The sequence below is a fragment of the Chamaea fasciata genome, unplaced genomic scaffold (genome assembly GCF_029207755.1).
Source record: "Chamaea fasciata isolate MVZ Bird 193981 ecotype frontalis unplaced genomic scaffold, bChaFas1.0.hap1 SCAF_14, whole genome shotgun sequence".
In the NCBI taxonomy this organism is placed as follows: Eukaryota; Metazoa; Chordata; class Aves; order Passeriformes; family Sylviidae; genus Chamaea; species Chamaea fasciata.
In genome coordinates this window covers 6,411,647-6,437,765 of record NW_027094099.1, presented here as the reverse complement: position 1 = coordinate 6,437,765, position 26,119 = coordinate 6,411,647, and the positions used below count along the sequence as shown (strand labels likewise).

At 40.9% G+C, this 26,119-nt stretch overlaps 1 protein-coding gene across 8 annotated transcripts; it reads right to left on the bottom strand.

The window, feature by feature from the left end:
• Positions 1 to 1,452: 1,452 nt before the first annotated feature.
• Positions 1,453 to 24,804, bottom strand: SLTM (SAFB like transcription modulator). 8 transcript variants are annotated; one of them, XM_066196058.1, is made up of 21 exons: positions 24,599 to 24,804; positions 23,889 to 23,976; positions 17,207 to 17,280; positions 16,726 to 16,911; positions 16,224 to 16,271; positions 15,199 to 15,226; positions 13,377 to 13,845; positions 12,767 to 12,816; positions 10,477 to 10,595; positions 8,764 to 8,913; positions 8,560 to 8,669; positions 8,312 to 8,472; positions 7,902 to 7,993; positions 7,515 to 7,678; positions 6,245 to 6,425; positions 5,553 to 5,677; positions 4,876 to 5,043; positions 3,786 to 4,100; positions 3,222 to 3,372; positions 2,343 to 2,497; positions 1,453 to 2,106 (listed from the first exon to the last, which is right to left on the bottom strand). In XM_066196058.1, the coding sequence occupies exons 1-21, from the start codon at positions 24,791 to 24,793 to the stop codon at positions 1,998 to 2,000; spliced, it is 3,138 nt and encodes a 1,045-aa protein (XP_066052155.1). In that variant the 5' UTR covers positions 24,794 to 24,804; the 3' UTR covers positions 1,453 to 1,997. The 8 variants fall into 8 exon arrangements, with proteins under 8 accessions (XP_066052155.1, XP_066052157.1, XP_066052160.1 ...); XM_066196060.1 differs by having other exon boundaries at positions 3,222 to 3,360; XM_066196063.1 differs by having other exon boundaries at positions 8,393 to 8,472.
• Positions 24,805 to 26,119: the final 1,315 nt, after the last annotated feature.

The window sequence follows — 26,119 nt, the reverse complement described above, 5'->3', positions numbered from 1 at the left end:
AAAGAAAAGGATAGACTTCTGGTGCTCTTAAGCTTTTGATAAATTCAAAGGTTTCAGCAACTTGTTTTAAATCACATTTTTTCCCCACTGCCCGAGTTTGAGTATTTTAAGTGAAATGGCTACACCTGCACAATCACATTTTTAATTTAATTAACCTTTAACTGTTGGACTGCACATCTAGACTTTTACAGGGAACCAAGCTCATCTCATGTTTTATTTTTGTACCTCTCTATAGCTTTGTCTTTTCAGGTTGTAAACTTTGGAATTGCCCATTCGATCCATTAGCCACTATAATCTTGGAGCAGGTATTTGTTTTGTGTGTGTTGTCACACCTGATAAAGCACAGACTGCAGCCAAATGCACAAGTACTTTTGAGAATGCACTGGGAACTTGTACTTTTCTCTTGGAAACTCCTGCAGCAAAACTCAACAAATTAAACTTCTTAGATTTTTTTCTTTCAAGAATTGAACAAGATGTATTAAATATATTAAGGTAAGTGGCACACTTGCTGAGACAGTGCATTTCTTTTGTTTAAACCTAAATATTTGTCAAATGTGAATATCCATATAGGACTAATGAGAGAGAATGCTGTTACACAGCAGGTTTCTCTCTCCTCCATCTTTCCTGAAAAACTAAACTGGTTTTGAGGAAGTAGCCCAACTCATTCTCTGCTCTGCTCTTAATTCCCCTGGAACACTACAAGCGCTTAGCAATCCTTCCACACAGCAGGCAGAAATCAGCATCTTCCTACTGCCTCATGCCTTAAAAAAATGTAACTTAAATCCTTCTTTCACAGGCAGTCTGGATCAGTAAACGCTTCCAGCTCTTATTCAAGGACTATTTTCTAAGCTCTTCTGTTCTGCTCGGAGTTCCCTATTCATTTGGGTAACCATCCACCACCCAGCTTTTCCAAATGGGATTCATTTGCTTTTCTCCTTTGCTGAACAGCAGAGTTGTAACTATACCCTTTACCCTGGCTGGGTGAGAAATGAGCCCTGGCCTGGCTGCCTGGCATTTCTCTTTGGGCCTGGTCCAGAAAGGTTTAATACAGACCCTTCCATGCTGACCCAAACCAAAAGGCTTAACAAGATGCAGCCTCTTCCTCAAGGCCACATCAGTGAGCAGCTGCAGGAGTCCCCAAGCAGAGGGAGCAGTCTGTGGTAGTCTGGTGTAAAGCCCCAGCTGTTTCAAACTTACACAGAGCTTTGCTAAACACAAAGAGCAAACTAAAGTTATTTCTTTGGGCCTTGCTTGAGTGTTGTGCTAGTTTTTGGTTCTAATCTATCTTCTGTGAGCAAATGTGCTTCTAAGTTTTCAATTCAGTAACAGTGAAGGAGACGAGGAAGTTTTAGTTAGAATCTAATGGCACCCATGCTTTGATTTACCATACCAACATGTCTGTTTAATTCTGCCTTCCTTCCCCAAAGACTGCTGTAAAGACTTACTAGAAGCTATACAGAATATGAAGGTTTATTTCAAAAGAATACATTTGCAAGAATACACATAAATGCACTCAATGTAACAGTACCTTCTGCAAAAATAGGTTACATAATACCCAGTAATGAAAGAACAAATCTTATTTCTCTACAAATTAGAAAGCAGAGTTAATAGCCTGGACAACCTTCAAAATGGAGGTTATTGTGGATGTTGTGAGAAGTAGCTAACTTTAAAGCATGACACCACAGAGCTAATGTTGGCAAATCAAACTACAAGCACACAGCTGCAAACTATTCTTTTATACAGAATTAACAAATATTTTGGTTCCAATTTCTTTATACATAGCTCTAGTGCCTCAGGGAAAATGCTTATCAAAGATACACAAAAACTATCCAAAATTACAACGTAACTATTAAAATGCCTCCAAAATTGAGAGGAAAATAATCATGTTAAATTAAAAAAATTTAACCAGGATTTCCAGACAAGATTTCCTGTTCTTAATCGGAGAAAGTTTACAAGAGATTTCAATAAGTTATCTTGAAACCAAACAGCTGTAGATCTTAGAATCTTCGTGGAGGTCCACCTTTAAATGGCTTAAATCCTGAGCCACTTCCCCTCTGCATGGAATTGCCTGTGATCTGTACAACTCTATTAATGGGTGAAGAGTTACTGGAAACAGAAGTTTTAAAAGAAGCGTTACGATACATACCTAAACCGGTACACGGGTAGTAACATTCGTACATCAACACCCCCGGGGCGCCTGTGCTGGCCGGGCAGGTGGGGCTGTGTGCTGGGCAGCAGCCACAGGGCCTCCCCTGCTGCTGCCCACACTGCTGCTCCGCCTAAGGACACCAGAGCTTGCAGGGGCTCACTGGGGAACGGAGAGGAAGGAGTGGTTTCTGTACCTTGTATGTGGAGCCATCATGCCCCCTCCTCCACGGCCATCTCCCATTCTCCTTGTGTCATGATAGCCACTTCCTTGAGAACTAGGTCCATGCCATTCTTTCCTTGGTCCAGTTTCACGACTGTGGCGTTCCACGACGTGTCTGTCCTCGTAGTGCTGGGGAGAGAGTGACAGTCATTCTCACGAAGAGGGGGCCGATTTATCTACAGGAAACAGGCTTGTCAAGAAAGGTAAGCTTACAGCTGATAGAATAAACACAAGTCCAGCCCCTTTTAAGATTTCAGTCCACAGGCTGCTCACACGTGTTTACAATATTCCTGTCAATTCCAGGTAACAAACTTAGCTGCAATGACAAGTGTGTGGGTATGCAGACAGTGAGGTTCCACAGACTGGCACTTTACTCCCAATTCTGCCCTGATCACAATCACTGGCATAGAACTCAGGAAGAACATTTAATACTTTTTAAAATGCTTCAGGATTTACCAGCAGGAGTGAGTGTATCTGTAGTCCTTAAATACAAGTCTTGCAGAAGGATTTTTGCTCAGGATCACATTACAAACTACAATTATAAACTGCACTGAAAGTAGCAGGCAACATATGGTTAAAACCCTGAAAAGGTGACAACAGACTCTCAAAAGCTTAATCATCTACTCTCTCACATATTGTTTTGATCATAAAGATGTCAGAAAAAAAGAGAATAGTATATTTTTCTGCAATTTCCTGGATTATTAAACAGAGCCTTTAACATAAAGAAAACTAAGCTGAAGATAGGCAGAATGCTTGTGAATCATTTTGATGATGCTACATGGTCATTTTTCCAGCATGAGTCTGCATTTTCCAGCCTCTCCTTCAGGCACACAAACACAAGAAGGTGACTCACTTGTCCTCCACCTCTCTCTCCCATGACGCCCCGTTCTCCTTCCCTGCCTCCATAGCCGGAGGCGCTGCTGCGGCTGCCGGGAGGTGCTCCCCTCACGTGGCCCGACACTTCCCTTCCCGACCGATCCGGCCGCTCGCCTCTGTAAAAATTGCTTCCATCAAAATTTTGGTTTCAGTATTGTTGAATTGGTACCAAATCACAGCACATGTAGACAGCAGAGATTCCTGTGGTCCTTAGCAACCTACAGCTGACTTCTTAGAAACATTCTTTTAGATCGATGTGGCTTTTTAAATAATTAAAGCTCACATGCTACTCGTTTATCTGCATTCTACACAAAAGCCTCCTGAAGTCTGTGTTACTACTCATGGTTAAGAACAGACTGCTGGGAGTCAGCATCCAGTTCCTAGATGAGATTTAGCACTTGACAACCTCCGTATTTCTTCCAACACTTCTCTTCAGGAGGTGAGGGTCTAGTCTCTCTTTAGACACTAATTCTTGAGGAATCGCTACTATGGATAAATTGTACAACAATCAGTATTTTCACTGGTTCGTCAGCACATTTACCTGCCATCCCGTTTGTCTGTGCTTATGCTTCCCTCACTCTTCCAATTTGTTTGCCTAGGTGGGTTGGAACCGGTTTCTCTGGGATGTCGGCCGTGTGGAATTTCTGGTCTGTCATGAATGATCACTGTTCTCCTTTCATCTCTGTCTCCTCGCACTTCCCGTCTGTCCGTGTCCCGCAGTTCACTTCTTGGCTGTGGTGGTTCATTTCTTCTGGACTCACTGAAGCTCTTGGGATATCTCTCAAAGCCCGGCTCTTCTCTTCGTGCTGTTGGGCGAGTCTTTTTGGCCTCACCTTGATTTACAAAACGATCTCGCCTAAGTTGTTAAAGTAGGAAAGAGTCATTTGCTTGTTTCCTGTTTTTGCCTTTCTGTGCACATGTAAGCATTTTATATCCTTTATATAAGGATATAAAATATCTCCCATCTTGGTATTACTTCTTTGTTACTATATATGTGGAATAGAAATCAAATATCCTTCCCACCCCAAATTGTATTTATTTCTACAACAGCCAGTTAAGCATTTCATTTCTTTATGCATTTATTTGTTCCTGTTTTGGTCAGTGTAATTTAAGCAACTATGGGGCCGCCTTTTTGCCCAGAATGAAACAGGGAATGCTAGATTTCTCAAGTCAGAATTGTATTTACAATTCTCGTTCACTGCAACCTAAAAGCAGAATCCCAGAAGCTACAATTATGTGGTCTTAGCTTTACTAGTGGTTACTGGAGATGTTTAATGGAACCAAGAAGTTGCATCTGGAACGAGCATGTACTGTACAGTAAATTACACAGGTAATCCACTGGAACCTGTGACTAGATGTGAGAGGAAGGAATAATTACAAAAATCCTTTTGAAATGTCTCACAAAAAAAGGCCACCGGGCAGCTAATTTAAAGTCCTCGGAGAAAAGCATACTAGAATCCACGATAAAAGTGGCCAGTCCTGAAGGCACAAGAAATGTCAGCACAGTATTACAATTCTATTATGCCAGAACTGTGTAAAGCCTTTAGAACCACATTCAGTTTTGAACAGTTAAAGAGTGAATTCCACAGAGATGCTGGAAGACAAATACCTGTTCCATTACCCAAACCTACCTATCGAAGGAAGATGATGGAACAGAAGAACCTTCTGGATATCGGCCTCGTTCTCTGTGATCAAAGTCATTGAACCTGTTCTGGCGGCTGTAATCTGAGCCATGGCCAAAACGTGCATCTGTATCAAGAGCCATCTTCTTACTCTCATTCCAGTAAGGATCATCCCTCCTTCGGCCAAAACAAAGGAACCCTCATCAGTCACATGTAGCCAAATCAAGGCCTAATACACAGAAAACCGTTGAGTCAGTTGTCTATTTTAGGAGATGCTCATTTGACCTTTGGGAAGCCACTGACAAAGGTAGACTCTTTAAAGAGTGGTGGACAAAATCATTTGACACCCAAAACTAACCATCCGTTTAGCAGAAATATGAATTCTTAAAGTAGAAGCTACAAGTTTTGACTATTAAGGCATAACAGCTTTTCTCAGCAAATGCTCTGAATTGGGGCTTTTTCACACAAGAATTAATTCATGAGATGCTTCTCTAATTTCAAAGCTCCCTCCTACAGATAAGGAGTGTTTCATGTTTGTCATAAACTAATGTCAAACCAAACAAATACCAGAAATCCAGTTCTTCTGTGAAGACCTGCTTCAGGTACAAATGCATTTTCAAGTCTGATACAAGGCTTGGAGCTGCTCCTTTTTATTATGTACAGCAAAAAAACAGTTTGAGAATTACCTGTGATCTACATCCCGCGGACGTTTCAAAGAATTCCTCTTTTCCTGTTCATACCGGAGCTGCTGCTGCTGCCGCCGGAGCTCCTCCCTCTCCCGTGCAATTCGCTCCGCTTCTTTCCGACGTTCCTGCCATGAAAGGAACGACAAACAAGCAGGTCTGTACTAGAGATACCCAGAGAACAGTCAGCAAGGATACAGACTTATCCCTTGACAGTTTTCTGCTAAAATTCATCGTTGGGTAGCATCTAAGATTAAAGAGCACAGGGAATATTTCTCTAAAAAAAGTAGAGGAGATCTGGAGATGCTACTGGCTGTTACATGGAAATGTCTCCAGGTAATTTCTTGTATTACTACTGTATTTATTGCCCAGAAACACTTCTTGGAAGTCTACTGTGGTATTCTACAGGAAAGATCTAGTTAAATTATGGAAGAGTGGTATAGACAAAGTGATCTGCTGTACTTCAAGTTTAGAGACTGACTTGTATAGCTGCTACAGTAACAAGCATTTTACATCAAATTACTCCCAAGATGAAGATGCCCGTTGTTGTACATTGGGAATTATGTAATGTTTGCCTGGGTTTTATGAAAGAAAAAAGGACTGGGCAGAAGAGTGAAAAGCAAAATTCCCCACGAGGGCACACTGGGCCATCCTCCAAAAAGCTCCTGCACAGGGCAGAGCACAACCGTGCCCACCTGTTCAATCCGAACACGCTCCCTCTCCAAACGCTCCCGTTCCATCCTCTCCCTCTCCAGCTTTTGCCTCTCAATTTCCAGCCGCTCCCTCTCCCTCTGCAGGCACTCCTCTCGCTCGTGCATTATCCGGATCCGTTCTCGTTCTCGCTCGCGGCGCTCTCGCTCGGCAATTTCTCTTCGCCTGAAGAAAAAAAAGAAAAAACCAAAAAAAAAAGGTAGTAGAAATTCATCTGAAAAATGTTGTCATCCAAAACTAACATCACCTTAGGCACAGACATTCAAAAACTACTTCAGAGTAAGCTCTTCACAGAAGTCCATCCACCAGAAGTGTATTCCTTTTAGCCCCAAGTAGCCAAAGTGGTTTTAGCTTATCTACAGAACCATTAGCAGACAACTGATAGGAAAAGTTATTTCAAGAATCACTTCTTGATGTGTTTTATTCTTAATTTAGATTTCTCATGTCTCATGTGGCACACAGTAACAACAGTATTCAGTAGCCAAGAATAAGTTTGGATTTAAAAAATAAATGCTATTTTAGCTCTTGTCCTCTTCAAGCTAACAAAAAATTTACTTTGAGTTTTCTGCCCAAAAAGTAAGACAGCCAATCATGATCACTCTGAGTTGTACAGGTTAGCAGACTCATGAACAGCTTCACTTTGCTTTCTTCCTTTTACCTCCCATAATACAGCCCAGAGGAAGCACAAAAGGCATTTTCTCCTTTAAGCTTTATGCTTGCTAGGAATTCTTTTGTTTAGGAATTGTTTCCCTTTGTTTAGGGAAACCCAGCTAACAACACAGCTCATTTAACTGCTCTTCACAAGCTTTTGGCCATATGGAAACAGTAGAACAGAGCAGTGTAGCAATTTGGTCCCGCTATTTAAAGGGTCAAGATTGTATTATGCTTGATTTGTCATTTAGATATACAACATTCTCTATTTAAAAACAAACAAACAAATCCCAAACACTACTTTTGGCCCTGTCTCCCAGTCTGCTTCTCACCTTTCCAAAAAGAAAACTGGCATGCAGTAACATTTATGAGGTACACCCCCCACTGTAACAAAATCTAAGCTGTGTGTGTACATATATAGCTACCAAGATTACACAAAAATTTTGGAGTTTGTTAATTCACAGAAAGATACTCCTGGGTGGAGTCCCAGACTTTAACATCTGGTTAGAAGGCTTGACAGAATGCATTCTGATTAGATTTCTAAATATAGTATCTGATCAATTAATGTATAAAATAGCCTTTAGCAAAAAGTTGAATTACTACCTTCGCAGTTCAACAGCTCGTCGTATTCTTTCCAATCGAACCATGTGTTCTCGCAATCTCTGTTCCTTCATCTTTTCAAAAGGCAAGATATCCTTTCTACCCCTGTATTCCCTGAATTTCACTTTATCTTGAATAATACGCTCTTTGTTCCTCAATATCTGTGGCTATAGATAGAGATTACAATGGTTATTTCAGAAGTCTCATTCATTTAGGGAGATTTCTGGATGCTATGTTCAAGTATCATTAATGACTTAGCAATCCCAAAGCATACAAAGCTTCTATCTAAGCTTAACAGTTAGTGATAGCTTATTGACTCTCCAGTGCAAATATCAGCTGCAAGGTAGGATCAAATCAGGTAAGGATTGCATCAAATCTATAGATACTTACTTTATCAAACCTTCCCCTTCTAACTGTCCTAGTGTGGCCTTGGTCTCCTTTTGTTTGGTCTAAAACTACAACTTGACCTGGGCTTTTACCACCTAGTGAAGGGGGGAAACAAAAAAAAAAAAATAAAAGAAGGTTTAAAAACACACACACGACTATCTCTATTTGCCTATTAGAAATTCTCCTTAGTGAAATTTCTGAATCTCTGAAGTGAACTGGTACTGGTAAGAGAAGTATATGACACACGCCTGTAATCAAATATTAGTATAAAGTATGGAAGTAATAAATGTGTTATGGGAGTCTAAACAAGAACAGGTGTTTAATAATCTGGTTTCCAGTAAGAGCAACAACATGGCCCCAAGACAAGTCAGACACACAGATTCAACAGGAGGAAATATAGCTATATGGCATACTTATTCTTTTCTTTTCTTCTGTTTTTTTAGTGGATTCTTGATTAGGGCCACTTGCTCCATTATCACTCTTCTCATCTTTACCTTCTGTTTTCTTGGCTTCTTTACTTTCTTTTTTTTCAGATTTCTCTGATTTCTTTTCTTCTTTTTTGGTTGATGGAGTTCTTATTAGAAAAAAGAACACAAAAATCCAATGAGGGCCATTCAGCTTAGAGGATTTTCACAATTTCAGAAGATGTGAAATTTCTTACTTGCTGGCTTTGTCACTTGATGCAGTCTTCTTATCTCCTATGCTCCTACCCGAACTAGATTTCTCATCACTTTCCTTCTTCAGTTCTTTTTTGGAGGGATCACCTTTCACCTATTTTTTTTTTTTCCAAAAGCAAAGAGGTTAATACAGATTCTTGTAAAAAGATGGTCTATTTTGGGAGAAGTCTTCATGTTAGGAAACCTACTTTCTCCACAGAGATCTGCTGTCCGTGCAGCTCTGTCCGGTGCAGGTGTGCGATACACCTGGCCACTTCTGTACTAGAGGACATTGTGACTATGCCGTAGCACTTGGCCCCCGGGCTTCGTGCATTTGTGACCACCTTTGCACCAAGTACCTATGCAAACAGGGAGAATTCCGGTTCTGAGAGAGACATTTCTACTAAGGAAGCTATGGTATTCCCAATTTTACCCTAGTATCTAAGAAAACAAAACAAATTCAGCCCAGCACCAGCGTAATTCCCACCCCACTAGAAAGACTGACTGACACTCCCAAGTTCTCAAAAGCTTTGAGAACTTTATCCCAACTTGCACCTCAAGGCATATTAATGCTTGCATCCTGTTTTGACCAGTCACCTCCTCATGCCCATTAGGTAAATGCTTCTTTTCAGTTATTGCCAAAATTCATTCACAAACACCACACACAGACCTGAATTTGCTGGCTCATCTCTGACAGATGAATCGCCACAAAAGAAGCCAGCAGCTGCCAATTAATGGCAGGAAGGTCTAAGCAGTATTATATAGTAACTTAATAAGGGAGCCAATTCTTCAAAGTCATCTAGCAAATGTGTCAGTTAAGCCATTTTAGCATTCAGCTCTGATATCTGCTTCCTGGGAAGGTATTAATCTTTGCGTTCCTCCTCCTTGCTAGAATTTCCGTAGCCACTGGAGCCAGTCCTTTTGACAGTCATGCTCTAATGGCAATAATTTTATCTTTCTAGCAGACTGTCATGGTACAGTGGTACAGTCATTAAATATTTCCCTATCAGTTTTAAAACTGGGAAGCTACATAAATATAAGTACCAACCAGCTTTACAGTGCAAACAGCCAAATAACTGGAAGTTTCAACAAAATACACTCTCAGGTGTCTACACCTGTGAATGCATTATATAAAACCACCTACTAAATTCATCAGAAAAATCAGATATGCCATAATCAATACTCTGCTTGATATTCACAGTGCTCGGGCTCTAACTAGTTCCCAAGATACAATAATGCCATACCTGCACAGGCTTACACAAACACTACAAATCCACATAGTTATCAGAAACTCCTTTGGGAAAATGAGAACCCTGGGTTTAGAAGACTGCTTAGCTTTCAAGATTTCCTCATTGTTCTATGGAATTTGTATGTTTCAATTAACCAAAATTGGGAAAAGAGACTTAACTTAAGCAGACTGTAAAAAAAAAAAATCATTAAATCATTGAAAGAGTCCCTAAAGCATCATACATTAAATGTCACGGTTTTTTACCAATTCTTCCCATTCATAAGCTTTCATAACAAGTTTTAAAAACAGTCTCCCAAAGCAGGATGTTCTATAAACACTATTTGTATTACAATTTTATCAGTTAGTACATTATCTTGCACTCATGGTTAAATGCAGTTGCTACACAGGAACATAGCCATCATTATTTTAAAAGCCAGGCCTGACCAGAGTATTCAAGTATTTGTGAAATTTCTTTTGTACTTATCTTACCTCCACAGGAAGAAAAACTTGTTTTATAAACATATGTTTCTTCCTGGAAGCATACACTCTTACTACTGCCATATGGGGTTTTAGATTGCACTGGTCAGACACTTCCTCTCAAACCTTTATTTAAAAGGTATTACTCAATTTCTGTAACACAGAGGAGGAGGAAGAGACACACACCACACACATGGTATCACACCCCATGAAATACCTTTCCATATTTGCCAAAGAGATTTTTCAAGTCAGCAGCTTTTGTGTTGGAAGACAGTCCGCTAACCCACAGGTTTCTAGTTGAACTTCCACTGCTACCACTAACACTGCTCGTGCTTCCTGAAACAAGTTTTACAAAACAGCCAAAAAATTAAGGAGATAAAGGTACCACAAATATTTAACTAAAGCGTTGCTGAAAAGAGAAACTTAGCCTGTTACCTCTAAGTAATTGTTTATCTGGTTACCTTTCTCGTAAAGACTTCTATAGAAAAAAAAAATATGCCATAAGATTTCATTCATTTCACCATATATTGAGACCAACAGCTTGGCTAGCTTGTACCCAAAGGACAGAGACAGAAAAATAATACAAATCTTTGTTAAAGGCATGCTTTACTCCTCATCTGGGTATGTACATTGAGCTGCAACATCCGGCTCTTATCATTAGCTACCATCCATAAAAACAGGTGGTTTTTTTCACAGAGTAATTGTTCTCCATCCTGATGTCTGTACACTGCTCAAGTTACCAGAGACAGCAGAAAGGCAAAGACAGGAGACTTGGATGAACCCAGCCTCCAGAATCATGTGGTCAATTCCCACAACTTCTTCAAGTATCGGCCTCATCCAGAGCAGTTTTTTAAAAATACTACTGGATGTAGAACAAGATACAATCCAGCAGAATTATTTCCCACATCCTGAAGAAAATACTCAATAAAAGCTGAAAAACTTTTTGTGCCTTAAATACTCCCCCCACTCCATATATTAAGTATTTTTGCAACAACACAGCAATAAAAACTCAAGAGATTCACGTAATCTCATTCCCAGTATCTTTTAGTCTTCAGTTATGTAGTTCAACTTGTTGTTGGTTACTGCTAAATGTATGAACTGCTTTGGAATACATTAAAAAGTAGCCAGTCCTACAGGCAAGACCAGAACTAGATCTGTCTTGACAGCTGGAAAATCTGGTGATGTGTGGAGTTTTAAAAGGTGATTTAACCATCTTGAGAAAAAAAACCATTGTTTTGGTTCTTCAATGCATCAAGATTAGCTAAGAGCAAAAGGCAACATATCTCAGTTATGGTCATACTAAGGTTATCTTGATATCAGTTTAGATATATAAGGAAGAAATTCTTCCCTGTGGGCCCTGGCACAAGGTGCCTGGAGAAGCTGTAGCTGCCCCATCCCTCAAGTGTTAAAGGTCAGACTGGACAGGGCTTGGAGCAACCTGAGATAGTGGAAGGTGTCCCTGCCCATGGCAGGGCATTGGAACAAGGTGATCTTTAAGGTCCCTTCCAACCCATAAGACTCCATGGTCCTGTGATACCCTTAGAACATCAATAAATACCAATAAACAGCCACTGTCCTGGCTCTGGCTGTGTATATTAAGGAAGCCTTACAACAGTTACTATTACAGTTATCACATATGCTACACAAATGAAGACACAGTAAATCTGCTCTCAGTTTCATCGTAAGCATTTAACTGGCATGAAAAGACACATCTACAGAAGAGCTAATTATGTCTGCCACAAAAATTTCCTCTCAAATTCATTTATCAGGTAAAGTTACGTTCGTCCCTTAGTATTATGCCAGAGATTCTGTGACAAAGGTTTTGGGCAGAAAGGGAGTAGGTAAAATAAGGAAACACACGAGCTCACACAAATGCATTTGTTCAACCATGAAGCATCAGTATAACTGGCGGCATTAATGTGCTCTTGAGCTCCATTCTTCAAATTTGTAATCATAATACAGGGTTTTATGGGAGCAGATGGAAACTCCAAGGCAGAAAAACAGGTTCAAATTTAATACATTAAACAGCCACAAGTGCAATTTTGCAAGCTTGCATCTCAGCTATAGTACTTGGTTGAGAGTTCAGTTATTTAAAAATGAGCTAGAATTACAAACAAAACAAAAATTTCACTGGCATTACATTTAAGTACTTGCAATTATATTTTGCTTGTTTTCCTCTAAGTTACAGTAGGCTTATCTGAAAATGATAGCTTCTCATCAAAACAAAGACTTGGGAAACGTTAAATGGAATTTGCTTCCAAAAGTACTTTGAAACCAAAGAATATATTTTCATCAAGTCTTTAGAATAAGTATTTCTGATCTTATGAGAAACCTGGCATAAGGAGAAACAAAATACATGGATACATACATATAGCAAATGATTACTGTGCCTCTAGCATAATTTACTATAGATGGCTGAGTTCAATCATTTTATTACATAGCAAGCAACTTCTCAAACAGGAAAGCATTTATTACAAGACAATACTACCCGAATTTGTAATAGTTACCTTTATCATCCTTTGATGTTGTCTTGCTTTCTTTAGATTCCTTAGTAGAGCTAGAGAAGCAAATTAAAAAAATCAGAAGAAAGTTGAAACTACAGAATTTGGTGCTGTATTTTATACTACTAACACTAACAAACAAGTTAACATTTCAAAAAATAAAAATGAAAAAGGGCCAGACTGTATATTTGAACAAATGATTCCCTTATGGATTCTTGCACTGATTTTCCCCAAGATGCCTGAAGATCTAGATTTTCTGACAACTCTATTCAGTGGACATATGGCAATCTTCTCCAGATTTCAGGACGGGGACTTGACTTCATTTTGTGTTCTTAGAACTGATAGCTGTTCATTACCATCATCACAAGGACATTTAAAAAAATCGTCAATTTGAAAAAAATAAATAAATGCTGACAATTCGACAATGCAATCAGTAGGACATAGTGTCTATACGAAGATCTTGAATTTTAAAAAGTAACTTATGGCGGTCAAAAAACCTATAGGCAGGAGCATAGGATATTAATTATAAGATTCTTGCTGCTACCCCCTTAATGTAGAGTGATCTTATTGAATGCTGGTACTCAGTATCGTAAAGAACTGACATAGAAAAACAAACCTCTTTGCTTGACCAGAGGCCCCAGTAGACGAGGGACCTTTCTTCAAAGTATCCTTTTCTTTGTCTCCAGATTCTGCTTTCTTTGAACCTTCTCTGGCTTCCTTCTTGACGGGATCACCCTTCACGCAGTCTTCCTTCTTACCATCTTTATGGTTCTCAGTCATCTCATAGTCCTTGCCTTCCTTCTCCAGGCTCTGTGAAATGGCATCCTGCACATCCTTTGGCTTACTTGCTTCAGAATCTGTAATTTTCACATTTTTACCTGTTTCTAGGAGGTCATCACCATCAAAATCCAGAGTGATGGCATCTTCGGCCTGGATTGTAACCGATATGTTATCATCCTCAGCTTCTTTCACAGAGGGGTTAGCTTCCATCTCTTCATGAGCCGTGTGATCAGCCTCAGCTAGGCTTTCTTCTGAAGGAAGAGGTTTAGATACTTCTTGTGTACCATCACCAGAACCTGCTTTATCTAAGAGGATTTAACAGGAATAAATATGGCAAAACAAGAAGTTTAAACAATTTCATATGCATAAGCTAGAATAGGACCTAGAAAATACAAAGCCAGTTATTAGCACTGATGGAAGGTTAGAAAAAAACACAAGGTGTATCAACACAAATATAAATCCTTTACCCAGGATCACTTATTCTTCATGGCAAAACACATTTTCTAGAGACAAATACCAAAACATTAGGAGGGAGAGTATGGTTCCATCCTGGAGATACCCGTTCTTCAGAAGAAGTATCCATTTTCCAGTTTAGGATTTAGCATTCCAGAAGAACATAGTTGCTTTGGATGTTCACAGTTTGATTTAATCTGTCTTTGAATCTTCCTGGTTCCAGAACTTCTAACCTTCCCAAATCCGAAAGAATTACAGTCTTGGAGAATTCCAGCCAATCTTCCACGACGGTGTTCTCTCTCCTGTCCAAGCAGTTGCTTGGCAGTCAAGTGAGTTGTACAAGGCTGCTGCATGGGATGGGTGAGCCTTAAGCCAGAGTTCGTAGACAAATGGTCCTCAGTCTTCATCCACTGGAAAGATTTTCCATCTCAGTCCCACAGACATCTCCAGCTGTATTCTTGGATTTGCGAAGATGACACACTTCGGCCATGGGGTCCCTCGTAAACACGGAGTCTGGAGTTTTATCCTGTAGCTTCAGTAATGTGTTTATTCCATCTTGTGTAAAGTGATGGTGTTCCATGTCCTTTTGAGTCCACAAAATGTAGAATCCTTATGACTTCTGTAGAATCCTTATGACTTCTGTCCAGGAAGTCTGTTTGCCCAGATGCATGACATTCCTTCTATAGTTTCACTAACGAGCACAGCTTAAAAAATGGTAGCCACTCCACAGGTTTTCAAACACTTGTTTTACCATCCTATGTACAACTGGTATTTCTAAGTGACCATAAGCCACGCATATGATGGTCCATACATTTGTGGGGTGCTCAACTTCAATGTGAGAGTGCAGCATTTCACTCACCATCAGTTACTGCAGTGCAAGTTGGAGGCTTTGGCATCAAGACTTACCGTGTATTACAATCAGTCCTTGAATACTATGGATTTTTATTAAGAATCATAGTATTGCAACTGTATTATACATCCACCACAGTAACTGATAGGTACTGTAATCAACTCTTAAGAGTAAAGTAACTCTTAGGAGTGAAATAAACTGACTGCAGTGATTCCAGGTGCTGAGCTCAATGAGGAGACAACTGATACTTAGTGCTGGAGATAAGCCTAGTATTAGTAGAGATTGAGTATTACAAGAAAAAGTCGCCTGCTCTACCAGAGTAAGACCTCTGAACTCTATTAAACTTTAGACATACCTTTCTCATTTTCTTCATCTTCCCCGTCCTGCAAGAAAAGGAAGTCAACACTAAATGTCTCCTATTTTGCAACTTTAAACAGAACAGTTTGTATTTTTCATAGAATTTCTATTGTATGAAGGCCAATACTGAAATGAAAAATGTTTCCAAAAATTATCTAGGAACCAGACTTGTGCATCTCCCTTGTCAAATCACTACAAAATTTTATGAAACTTCTTTATGAAACAACTTTGCATTTATCTGCAACACTTCCAGTTTGCAGTTAGTTGGGACATGAAGATATTGTCTTACCCCCTTAACTCAATGGGACATTTCTAAACTATTCCATGTCTTACCAACGCTTTCAGAATGGATGTCAAGCTGCTGATTACTGCTTTCAGAGAAATGCAAGCAGTCCATCATTAGCTTTAAAAGCTCAAAAGAGAAGCCAGAAACTAGGTAGCATCCCTCCAGTAAGTACGCAAAAACAAAACTCTGATTTTAATAGGTATTGACTTATTTCTCATTAGTGTTACTGAGCAGGAGATGCTGTAAGAGATGTCACTTTTCAGACACCAGTTCCATGTAACTCAGTATGAATTTCTAAACTTAGAGATACCAGATATTACTATTAACACCAAAAAGCAACCTGAACAACCACGCTCAGTTCTGCACTCCCCACATTCTCTGAGGGCAAACTTCTACATTAAACAGAAGCTCTAAACTCCTGTACAAGCTGTATACACTACAACAGCATCTGGCATAGCCCTCTGAGGTGTTTTTAAAGGGAGTGTGAAATATATTCTTTGTGAAGTTTATGCACTGAACACTCCCAAATTGTAGACATGAATTATATCTTCAAATAGGTCAACCTACTTGGTATCACAATTATCTGCATAACTAAATATTTGAATGAAAGCTTCCCATATTGTTTACCTTTATAGTCTCACTAACATGCACACTGGAATAGAAAAATCAGTCTAAAGTGATGTTTTCCAGCTAAACAGGCACGAAAATCAGCTTAACAGAATGGATTTAGAACTCACATGGACAGTTGGAAAAGTGTAATCTTCTATGTCTGGACCTTCATTTTCCTATAGAAATAGAAAAGGGACTAGATAAGCAAACTATTTATAAAACACTCAAACATTCAGAGGGTCACGAGATTCCATTACTCAGTAAACATTTAAGGGGATACACACTCAACAATGTGAACATCAGTGAGCAGCTGTCCTGATGTAAAGAATCCGAACACTGAACCGAAAGGCACAAGCCACTGCTAGTACAAGGGGAAAGGACCACTTAGGAACTAACTCTGTATGGAGTCTGGCAGTATTTTATCAGTCAGTGCCACATTTGTTTCAGGACTATTCAAATACAAATCAAAGCAAATAGAAATAAAAGAGTAAAGTAGAGTAAAAAGAAAAAAACCTACTTTTTAGAGATAAGCAGGACAAACTGAAAAACTAGTTCTGACTTCCTAGTAATAAACACTAAGAAAAATGTACATTTTGCTGGTAAAAATTGATGTAAAATATAGCCAAGTACCTGACTTTCAGAATCCTTCTCCACTTCTTCTGTTGTCTCCACTGGCCCCAGGTCATGGTATCTTTTCTTTTCTGCAGATGGTAGTCCTTTAGAATTCAAGTTCTCATCTTCAACAGATTCTTTCAAGTCTTTCAACTCATCATTTGCATCTTGATCACTTGCATCTTGAGTCTCCAATTCACTTTCCTTTTGGTGTGAACACAAATACTTGGTATAACTAAAAATATTAGCTTTATTCTGAAAAAAATCACTGCTAGCATCAGTCTACATCACTGCTGTACCAGTGTCTTACATGCAGAGTAAAATTCGTATCACATTTTAAAACCCACCCAGCATCACACCCTTAGGCATCACACTGTAAATGCAGTAAAAACAATGCTTCAAATTTCCAAATAAATTACCACAAAGCAAACGGAAGCTTTTTCATTAACTGACGTCAAACACTGACTTTAAGTACAAAATAGGAAAAGTTTTTACATACTTTTATTACCTTGACAAAAGAGTCCTCTTCTACTGAAGCATCACCAGTCAATTCATCAGCTTCCTGCTTTTTACCTGAAATGATGGGATATGCTGTGACTAACCTGCTATGTAGAGTACACTTTTAATACTGATTATGTGTTCGGCCTTGCTTTATTATTCTCTACTTGTTTAAGTTTAGCTGTATTGTTCACTATAATATAACCCTCCAAAAACTGAGGAATTTTTAAGATAAGGAGATAAAATGTCAGCTGAGTGAGAATGAACAATCAATGTTGTTCAAAAAACAAGCTAGTGATCTTAATACCTATCCTATTTTGAGTGATAATGGAATTCTGGAGAACACTGAACTAGAAACTAAACATTTCTAGAATTACTGAGGTTAACTAGACATTGTAACTTTGGAAAGGTCTTGCTTTAGAGGAAAACTAACATCACTGAGAAATTAGGTTAGAATGAACCTCTAAAGGTCATCTAGTCCCCGCAATCGCCTGCTGAAAATTACAGTGAAGTTCCAAGGACAATGGAATGTCTCAGAGCTTTATTTAGCTGCATCTTTGGATATCCACAAGCATGGCAATTACAGGCCTCTCCAAGCCACCTTTTTCAGAGCTTTTCACCAGAGGATGAAGCGAGGCAGAAGAATTGAGTAGGTGAAGCACTTCTGCTCTCTACGTTTGCTTTACTGTATTAAGTGCCTGTTCCATTGAGGGATTCTGTTCTTCCAGCACAGGCACATTTTTCTCTATTAGAGATGCCTCTGTGGGGATGATGACTAGACACAGCTCCCTTTGGAACCCATGGCATTACTCTTCTGAAAAACAAGACCTAAGAACACTAGATAGAAACATCTCCACACAAACACACCCTCTGAAGAACGTCCTGTCTCTTCGGTTCAGTCTATCAAAGATTAGCCTATGCAACAGTTTGCAGCAGCACAAGGTACAAAAGCAGCTCTGTTAGGAATTGGCTTTACTGTATCTTCTACTGAAACTTAGTGTCAATTCAAATGCAAATGAGATGGCAGTCATAATTAACACTTAATTCCGCATTTTTGGCATTGCATCTTCCCTCCTCCCTTCAACCTCTAATGAATGGCTAAACCAATTTTACAGTTATTCCAAAGGAATATAAAAGAAAACCATAAGCCAAAGTTCCGTGCAGTATGGACATCTCTGCTAGCTGAAATACTCAATTTTTTCAGCCATTAATTTCCGTGGTCTTTCATATGCAGTTCTTAAATGCGCTTCAAAACTGCAAAGTACTCAACTACAGGGCAACAGGAGACACTGTTGTTTTGGGTTTGCCTGGATTCCAGTTGCTTTTACTCATTTCCCTGAAAGGCAGCACTCTGACCACACTCCTAGAAAAAACCACATTGCTGTTTTCAGTACAGGCACAGACACTGATCTCCAGGAAAGGGCACAAGGCAGAAGCTATTTCTGTGACTGCAAAACATGAGATTTAAACTCACAAATCTAAAGTCAGTGTCACTGATTTTACTTCACTTAAAATAAACAATCAAAAAAACCCCCAAACAGTCCTGTTTTATACTTGTAATGCAATAGGTTTGTGAGATTTTGGTGCAAAAAGCCACCTGCACAGGTATGCTAAAGGAAGCCAGCTCTTCTCAGGAAGAGGACTTACACTGGAAAGAACAGTTTCTGATGTGCATCACAGCTGGTGCCTGAAACAAAGACTAACTCAAGTTTTGTGTTAGCTTTTCAGCATTCTCTGATGGAGTCTACAGATCCCAGCTATCTTCAACATAAATAAAAAGCAATGAGGAAACAGCAAGGATTTCTACACAAATTCCACTGCTTTCTGTTTTACCCTCTCACATTTCAGTTCGTTTGTTAAACCTGAAAGACCAAGTTTGTCCTGCATCCCATATCCAGCGAAGCATCCACAGAGACAGGCAAGCACACAGGGCAGATACTCAACACATTCAGCAACTCTCTAGCACAGACTATGATGAAAGCTATTTAAATAATTTATTTTGCCTGAGGAGATATGGCTGGTGGACTAGAACTGGGACTTTATAGGGAAGAGAAAAGAAAACCAACAGCAAAGCTACCTCAAGTTAGCCCCACTACTCTGCAATAGCAGCTAGGGAACTACGTTTTATTGACTGGTCCTCATCAAGAGCAAGTTACAGCATTCAGTAATGAAGCTGTTTTATCTTTTATTTGCTACTAGATTAAGTAATGATTTCATTAGCCCTTCTTTACTATGTCTGCTGTCTTTGCAGCGAGTCTCATTTACTCTGAGTACCAGAGGTATTCCAGGGCAGAACCACACAAGGACCTTCACTTTTCAACTTCAAGCCAGAACGTGGTGTAAGTTTGCTCTCCCTCTCAAGTTCTATGCTTCAGGTTACTTTGCTCTGGTTAGAGTTACATTGCTCAAAAGTGGCATTTCAAGGTTCTGATACAGACAGTTTTCAGATGTTGGTACAGTAACTTGCCAAAGAGCCAGCACCCACAAAAATTCAACAGTTGTCTGACTGGCATCCACTTATAGTGGACTACTTAAAGGCACACTTGGCTCTTAAATTCACATAACCAAAGTCAGATTGCAACAAACACCTTGCAGAAAACGACTGTTTCTCTGAACTTATTCAAGGGTAAGTTAACAAACAGAGCCAGAACAGCTGAACCTTCTGCAGGCAACAGGCACAGCTGGTCTCAAGTCACACAGGTTGTCAACACCTAAATTTCTGTACAGGTTTATCCAAGCAGTGGCTGTTGAAAGTGTCAGTGTGTATGCAGCATTCACCACGCATCCGGGTGTTTAACAACACAAACACCCATTTACCTTGGAGTGATGGCACTCCTTTATAAGCCATGCTCAATCCCTTGTCTGGCAACAGGCAACTGCTACACACCATAAAATTGCAGCAGACTATTACATAGAGAACAAACATTCTCCTTATAAGTAAGAAGGAGAATTAGAACATCTTTAAAATGTTGGTTTTACATTATGCAGGTTTAGCTTTCATTTCATTTACAAGCCTCACAGTAGCACAAGCTTATTCTACCTATTCATGGTTCCCCATGTGAAAAATTCAGGCTACCTGAGTATTTACAGAATTATAGAAGAGTGTATTCTGGGGAGCTCTTGAATTAGATATTTGCATCTCAGGCAGAAGCAGAGTGACACACTCATCAGAAAATTCTGGAAGGGTTAGTGTTTGTATTTCTTCTGGTATTCCAGATGAAACTCCCAACAGGGTTCTGTCACACCTAATGCTAAAGATTCATCAAAAACAAGGGATAAGAGGTAAATCCTTACAATGGAATAAGCTCTCTATAGCATTAAGAGGTCTAGTGCAATTTGAAAAGTATAATTTGCCACAATATTAACAAAAGTAAACAATCCTTTTCTAATTCTGAAATGGTATCATGAGGTACAGGAATATTTAAGTCTACTACTGTGTCTAAAGATACAGTTCTTAGTCGTTCATTGGTTTTAGAAAGAAAGGTCTGTGACAACCAAGTGCACAACTTAGTTTACTTTGTTTTGTTCTTATATTTAAGTAACTAAACAGTTTTAATAAATAAGTCAAAATTATTTGGGCAATAGTATGAGCCAGCCACTGTCAGCTGTCAGCCTTTGATCCAAGAAACACTATTGCCGATCTGGAAATTCAACTGCAAACTAGACTGGTACTAAAGACCCAAACTAACAGCTATCTAACTGGCCTCAGAAACTTGTAGAGCAGCAAATAGACACCTTTGCTCACATTAATTCTCCAAATTAATGGAGGGCTCCAAAGCCTGAAATTTGTTCTTCACCCACACTAATTCCAGAACTTATCAGGAAAGTAACTCTCAATTACCAATTTTAATATTTCAACATTCAACAACATTTTTGACTGCAGATCCTTCAAAGGAGCATTCATATCAGAAACATCTGAAAAATATTTCATACTGGTAGTAAGGTAACTTCCTTTAGATACCAGACTAGGCAGCAGAATGGTCAGGCTTGAAAAGATTAGCTTTTCCCAAAACAGTCATCTTTTCACAAAAGAGAAATTCTTCCATAGCTACTAAATACTAGGGTGGAGAGGCACAGCTGAGGCACCTAAAGGAGCACTTGGCATTTGTTCCTTACAAACTTTAATTGGCAAAACCAAGTGATCTTACCTATATACCTGTATAATCTTCTGCTCAGCTGCTCTGCAGTTCTTTACCCTAATTATTTAACTAAAGTAGCATATGGAAAAGGTGTTAAATTTTGACTAACTCTGCATGAGGATTGATCAAGGATTCTTGCTGGATTACTGAATCCCTCTACAAGCATTTTTTAAGTTGTATGAAATAAAGTCCCACTTCAGTCTTTTGAGTATTCTCCCTTTTCGTAAACATACACACAAAAAAAAAGCACGGAAAGACAAATGTATCATTCCCTCCCCCCACACACAGCCCATTCCCACTCTAGTTTGGCCTGTCTCAATATTCCAGATCGGGTTTTTGTAACGGACAGTGTTAGGGAATCAGACATCATGCTTTTTCCACAGACCTTAAGAGCTCCAGCAAAACTGGTTGCAGGAGACTTTCAGATCTAAACTCTACAACCACCTGACACACTTTGTGATTTTTTGGAAGGACAACCTCCTTCCTTCCCTCCCACTGGCCTCCCCTTCTGGCTGCTATGAGGAGGTTTAATCGTCACTTCCACTCCCTGGCCTTCCTTGAAGATGTATTTTCTTTGTAAATGAGTACATTATACTTCTACCCTCCCTTGCACAGCAAGAATAGCACAGGGAAAAATATTATAGAACTAGTAATGCTATTAATTTTATTGCTGTCCAGCAGTGAAATAATTAATGACCCATCAGTATTAGTCTGAAGCTGTAGGGTGGGGGGGAAAACAAGCATTAGCAAAAAGGCTCGGATCAATCTGTCAGCAAAATCAGGAGGAAAAAACACCTCACAGTCAGTAGTTAAAAATCAAACAACGTATTATTTCATACAGTTAGAAATAAACCGATACAAGAAAAGAATATTTCCCCTAGACTAAACAGTGAATTTTTCATGTTCCTCCATGAACTCCCCATACTTTTGGCACAAAATCTGTCCGTAAGACTTTTGTAATCTAAAAAGTAATGAGGAAAAACTCCTGAGCTTGCAAAGTGAACTGATAAGAACTCCACAAACGCTGTGTTTTCCTTTGAGGTTTACCAAGAAGGCACATGTCATGTGTATGCGTTAGGATTTGGTGCACAGGAGAGGTGGCAAGGAGGAGCTAGTGAAGCCCTGCCTCAGGCAGCAGCAGCACTGGTTGGCAAACCAGCTCTGCAGAAGCAAACCAGCTAACTACCCAAGAAGCCAGTCCAAGAACATCATGCATATCATGATAGTAGTTTGGAGACTAGGAGGATTAAAAGCAGCAGATAAGAGAAGTGTTTGTCACAGCAGAACATGGAGCCACTTAGATCTCTGTATGAAAAATTGTGGAAGAGTTTCCTCATTTAGCTTCCATGCAATTATCTTAATCAGCAGTTACCTTTCTAAAGCAGGGAATAAAGTAATGTCATAGAAAAAAAAAATGAAACCACATTTGAAAGCTTATTTCCTTTCACTTCTCTAATGTGTGAAAAGTGCAAAGAAGTTACTCAAACTTTCTAAGCAGACAGATTTTCTTACTAACTTCACCATCCACAGTACCAGACTGATTGAATAATCACTTTCACCACAAAACTCAGCCCATGACATGAGGCAGCAGTATAAGCCTGTTCATGTCCAAAGCAGACCCTGCAGCACATGTGTGAACACTCTCAGTGTGTCTGTTCAATGAAGAATGCTGTGCATAAAGCACATAGGCCCTTTCCCAGTACTAATAGATCACAGATGCTCCCGAAACAACTGAAAACACAAACCCAAACCAAAACCCCCCAGACTCCAAACTCACAAAACAGTATTTAAATTCTCAGGCAAAAGAAAACAGAGCTGAAAAATCTGAAAAAAAACCACTGCCAAACAGATCAGCACAAAATTTAAATATTAATTTCTCACAACAAAACCACTAAAATCTCTTAATTAGACATTTCACTGTGAGACTTCAACGCCTATTCAGAAAATTCATGTTTATAAATCCTGTCTTCAGTAGAGAGCATGCTAATACACCCACACTCCACAGTTCTCTCCAGGGAGTGACTCCTTACCACATACGGCTGGGCCCTCAGCAGCAGCAGAGTCCAGCACCTGCCCGCGGCTGGAGAAGGCCTGCTGTTACACAGATCCTTCTGGACACCACTGACACCCCACAGAGCCCACAGCAGCTCCTGCTCCACCCTGCACCTCCAACACTCCAGGTGCAGGATCTCTGAACGCAGCACACACCAAAGCCCCCAGCTCACCCAGGGCACCTCAGCACACACAGCACAGCTCTGCAGGAGCCGGGGGGAGTACAGCCCCACCTCAGAACACACATCTCTTAACCCAGTCATTTTCCATTTCTCTATTCCTCTCTCAACATACGCTGCTCCAGCATCCCCATACATTGTCTACATACAATCAATGAAAACAGACATGCGCGGCAAAGGATGTCTTATATGACAGAAGTTATAAACAGTAAAACTACAACTGCACCCAAACCATAGACCACAGTCCTTCTTTAAGGTGATACATGCAAAAAAAACCTGTGTAAGAATATAAAGTATAACAACAGATCCTAACCTTTGCCTTTAGTTGGTTTCTTGGTGGGTGTGTCAGCTGAAACACTTATTTCAATATTATCTGGATCACCTCCTTCCTCTTCAATAGCCTAAATAAGACAAAAATATACAGTTTTTAATGACTTTCACCGGAAAGCTGGACAGTTTGACTTCAGCAAGTACGCCAAATAGTTCTTTCGGCATCTCAAAAATATTTGGTAAAACACTTTGGGTTAAACCTTTCAGTCAAAGCAAGGGAACACTAATGATAAAAGCTGAGAGTTTCAGCTGTTAAAACGACACTTTGAAAGTACAGCTTATCACGGATCCACACGTTTCTCTTTGGAAACGCAACACTAGAAAGCCACAACGACACCCATAATGGCATTAAGGGCAGCTCAAGAACAGGACAGCGGCAAGCAGACACCCCTCGGCCACAACCTGCTCCGGGGCCCGCCGGACCAGCTCCGGCGCCCGCGGCGGCGGGCGGGCCGCAGGGCCGCGGGGAGCGCCCCGCCAGCCGGACACCGCGCCCCGCCCGGCCCGCAGGGGCCACACCGCGCCGGGGGGCCCGGCGGCGCGGACCCTCGCTCGGGCACCGGCGGCACGGCGGGGCCAGGTCCCGCCCCCCACACCGGGACAGCGGCAGGGCCGCCAGCGCCCCGCCCCCGGAGCCGGGCCACAGCAGCGGCCGCCGGGGCGGGCCGGGCAGGGCCTGCGCCCAACGCTCACCTGCTTCAGGCGGGCGATGAGCACCGTCTTCACCCCGGTGATGTCCAGGTTGCGCCGCTTCAGCTCCGACTTGAGGTCGATGACGCGCAGGTCGCTGATCCGCTTGCTCTCGGCGGGCGGCGCCGCGGGCGCGGCGGGAGCCGCAGCAGCCCCCGCGGCGGCGGCGGCGGCGGGAGCGGAGGCGGCGGCGGCCATTTTAGAGCGGGCGGGCGAGCGCGGCGGCCGCGCGCACAATGAGCGCGGTGCCCGGATGGAGCGCGGCCGGCGCGCGGCTCTGCGCAGGCGCGGCGCGGCGCACCTGGCCCGGAGCGGCCGCCCCGCCCGGGGCCCGCCCTGCGCGCGCGGGGAGCGGGGCCCGGCGCGTCCCGGCGCCGCCGGCGTGCGGGGACATCCCCGGTGCCGGCAGGGCCGCGGAGCGCAGCGCCTGTCCTGTCAGCAGCGGCTGAGGGAGCTGGGGCGCTCAGCCTGGAGAACGGGCGGCTCGGGGGTGACCTTATCCCTCCCTACCGTGCCCTGACAGGAGGTGTAGTGGGTGCGGGTCGGTCTCTTCTCCCAGGAACAGCGACGGGACGGGAGGACGTGGCCTCAAGCTGCACCTGGGGAGGTTTAGGTTTGACATTAGGAAGAATTTTCTCACAGAAAATGTGATATTGGAACCGTCTGCCCAGAGAGGCGGTGAAGTCACTGTCCTTGAAGGTGTCTAAGGACAGACTGGACGTGGCACTTGGTGCCATGGTCCAGCTGACATTGTTTTCAGCCGTAGGTTGGACTTGATCCCAGAGGTCTTTTCCAACCTAACTGCTTCTGTGATTCTTGTGTGTTCTGGCCACTGACTTGTCTGAGGTTAGAAAATGAACATCTGTTTGTGTAACTGTTTGTTATTGAAAGTATTCCAGAAGCACAATACTAATGTTTTAAATTTTTACCGAAGTACGTCTTCTTATGATTTATTAGGCTCTACTTGTACCACGTAATGGAAGATGTTACCTCTTAGTTCCACTTCATTCATTTTCTGTAGGGAACGCTTGAAATTATTTTGTCAACAACAGATGTTAAGCTCCTACTAAATCTTCGAATGAGGCAGAATTTACCTGTAAATTGAAGTTACAACAGTCCTCTTGTTCTGTTTCTTCATTCAGAAATTACATATAGATAAAAATTTTAAAATGAATGTTTGTTTTATTTAACAAATTTTTGTTAAACAACCTTTTGTGTAAATTAAGTTCTGAATCCTAAGAGATTTGTTACACCATTCTCTTTTTTCTCTTCGAAGTGCACTTGGAAGCACATTTCAAAATTACCTGAAATAATACTTTGATTAAGTAGTTATCATTTGACAAAGGCAAAAATCTATGTATTTAGAAGGTAGACATGCACAGAAATCTTAAAGTACACTTTGGACTGGTAATTGCATTCATGTCTTAGCTACGGTATGCTGCTGTTGCAGTTGATACCAAGATTTTTATAAAAAGAACAATCTTATATAGAATATATATTTTTGATTACGCTGTCTTTTGTGAC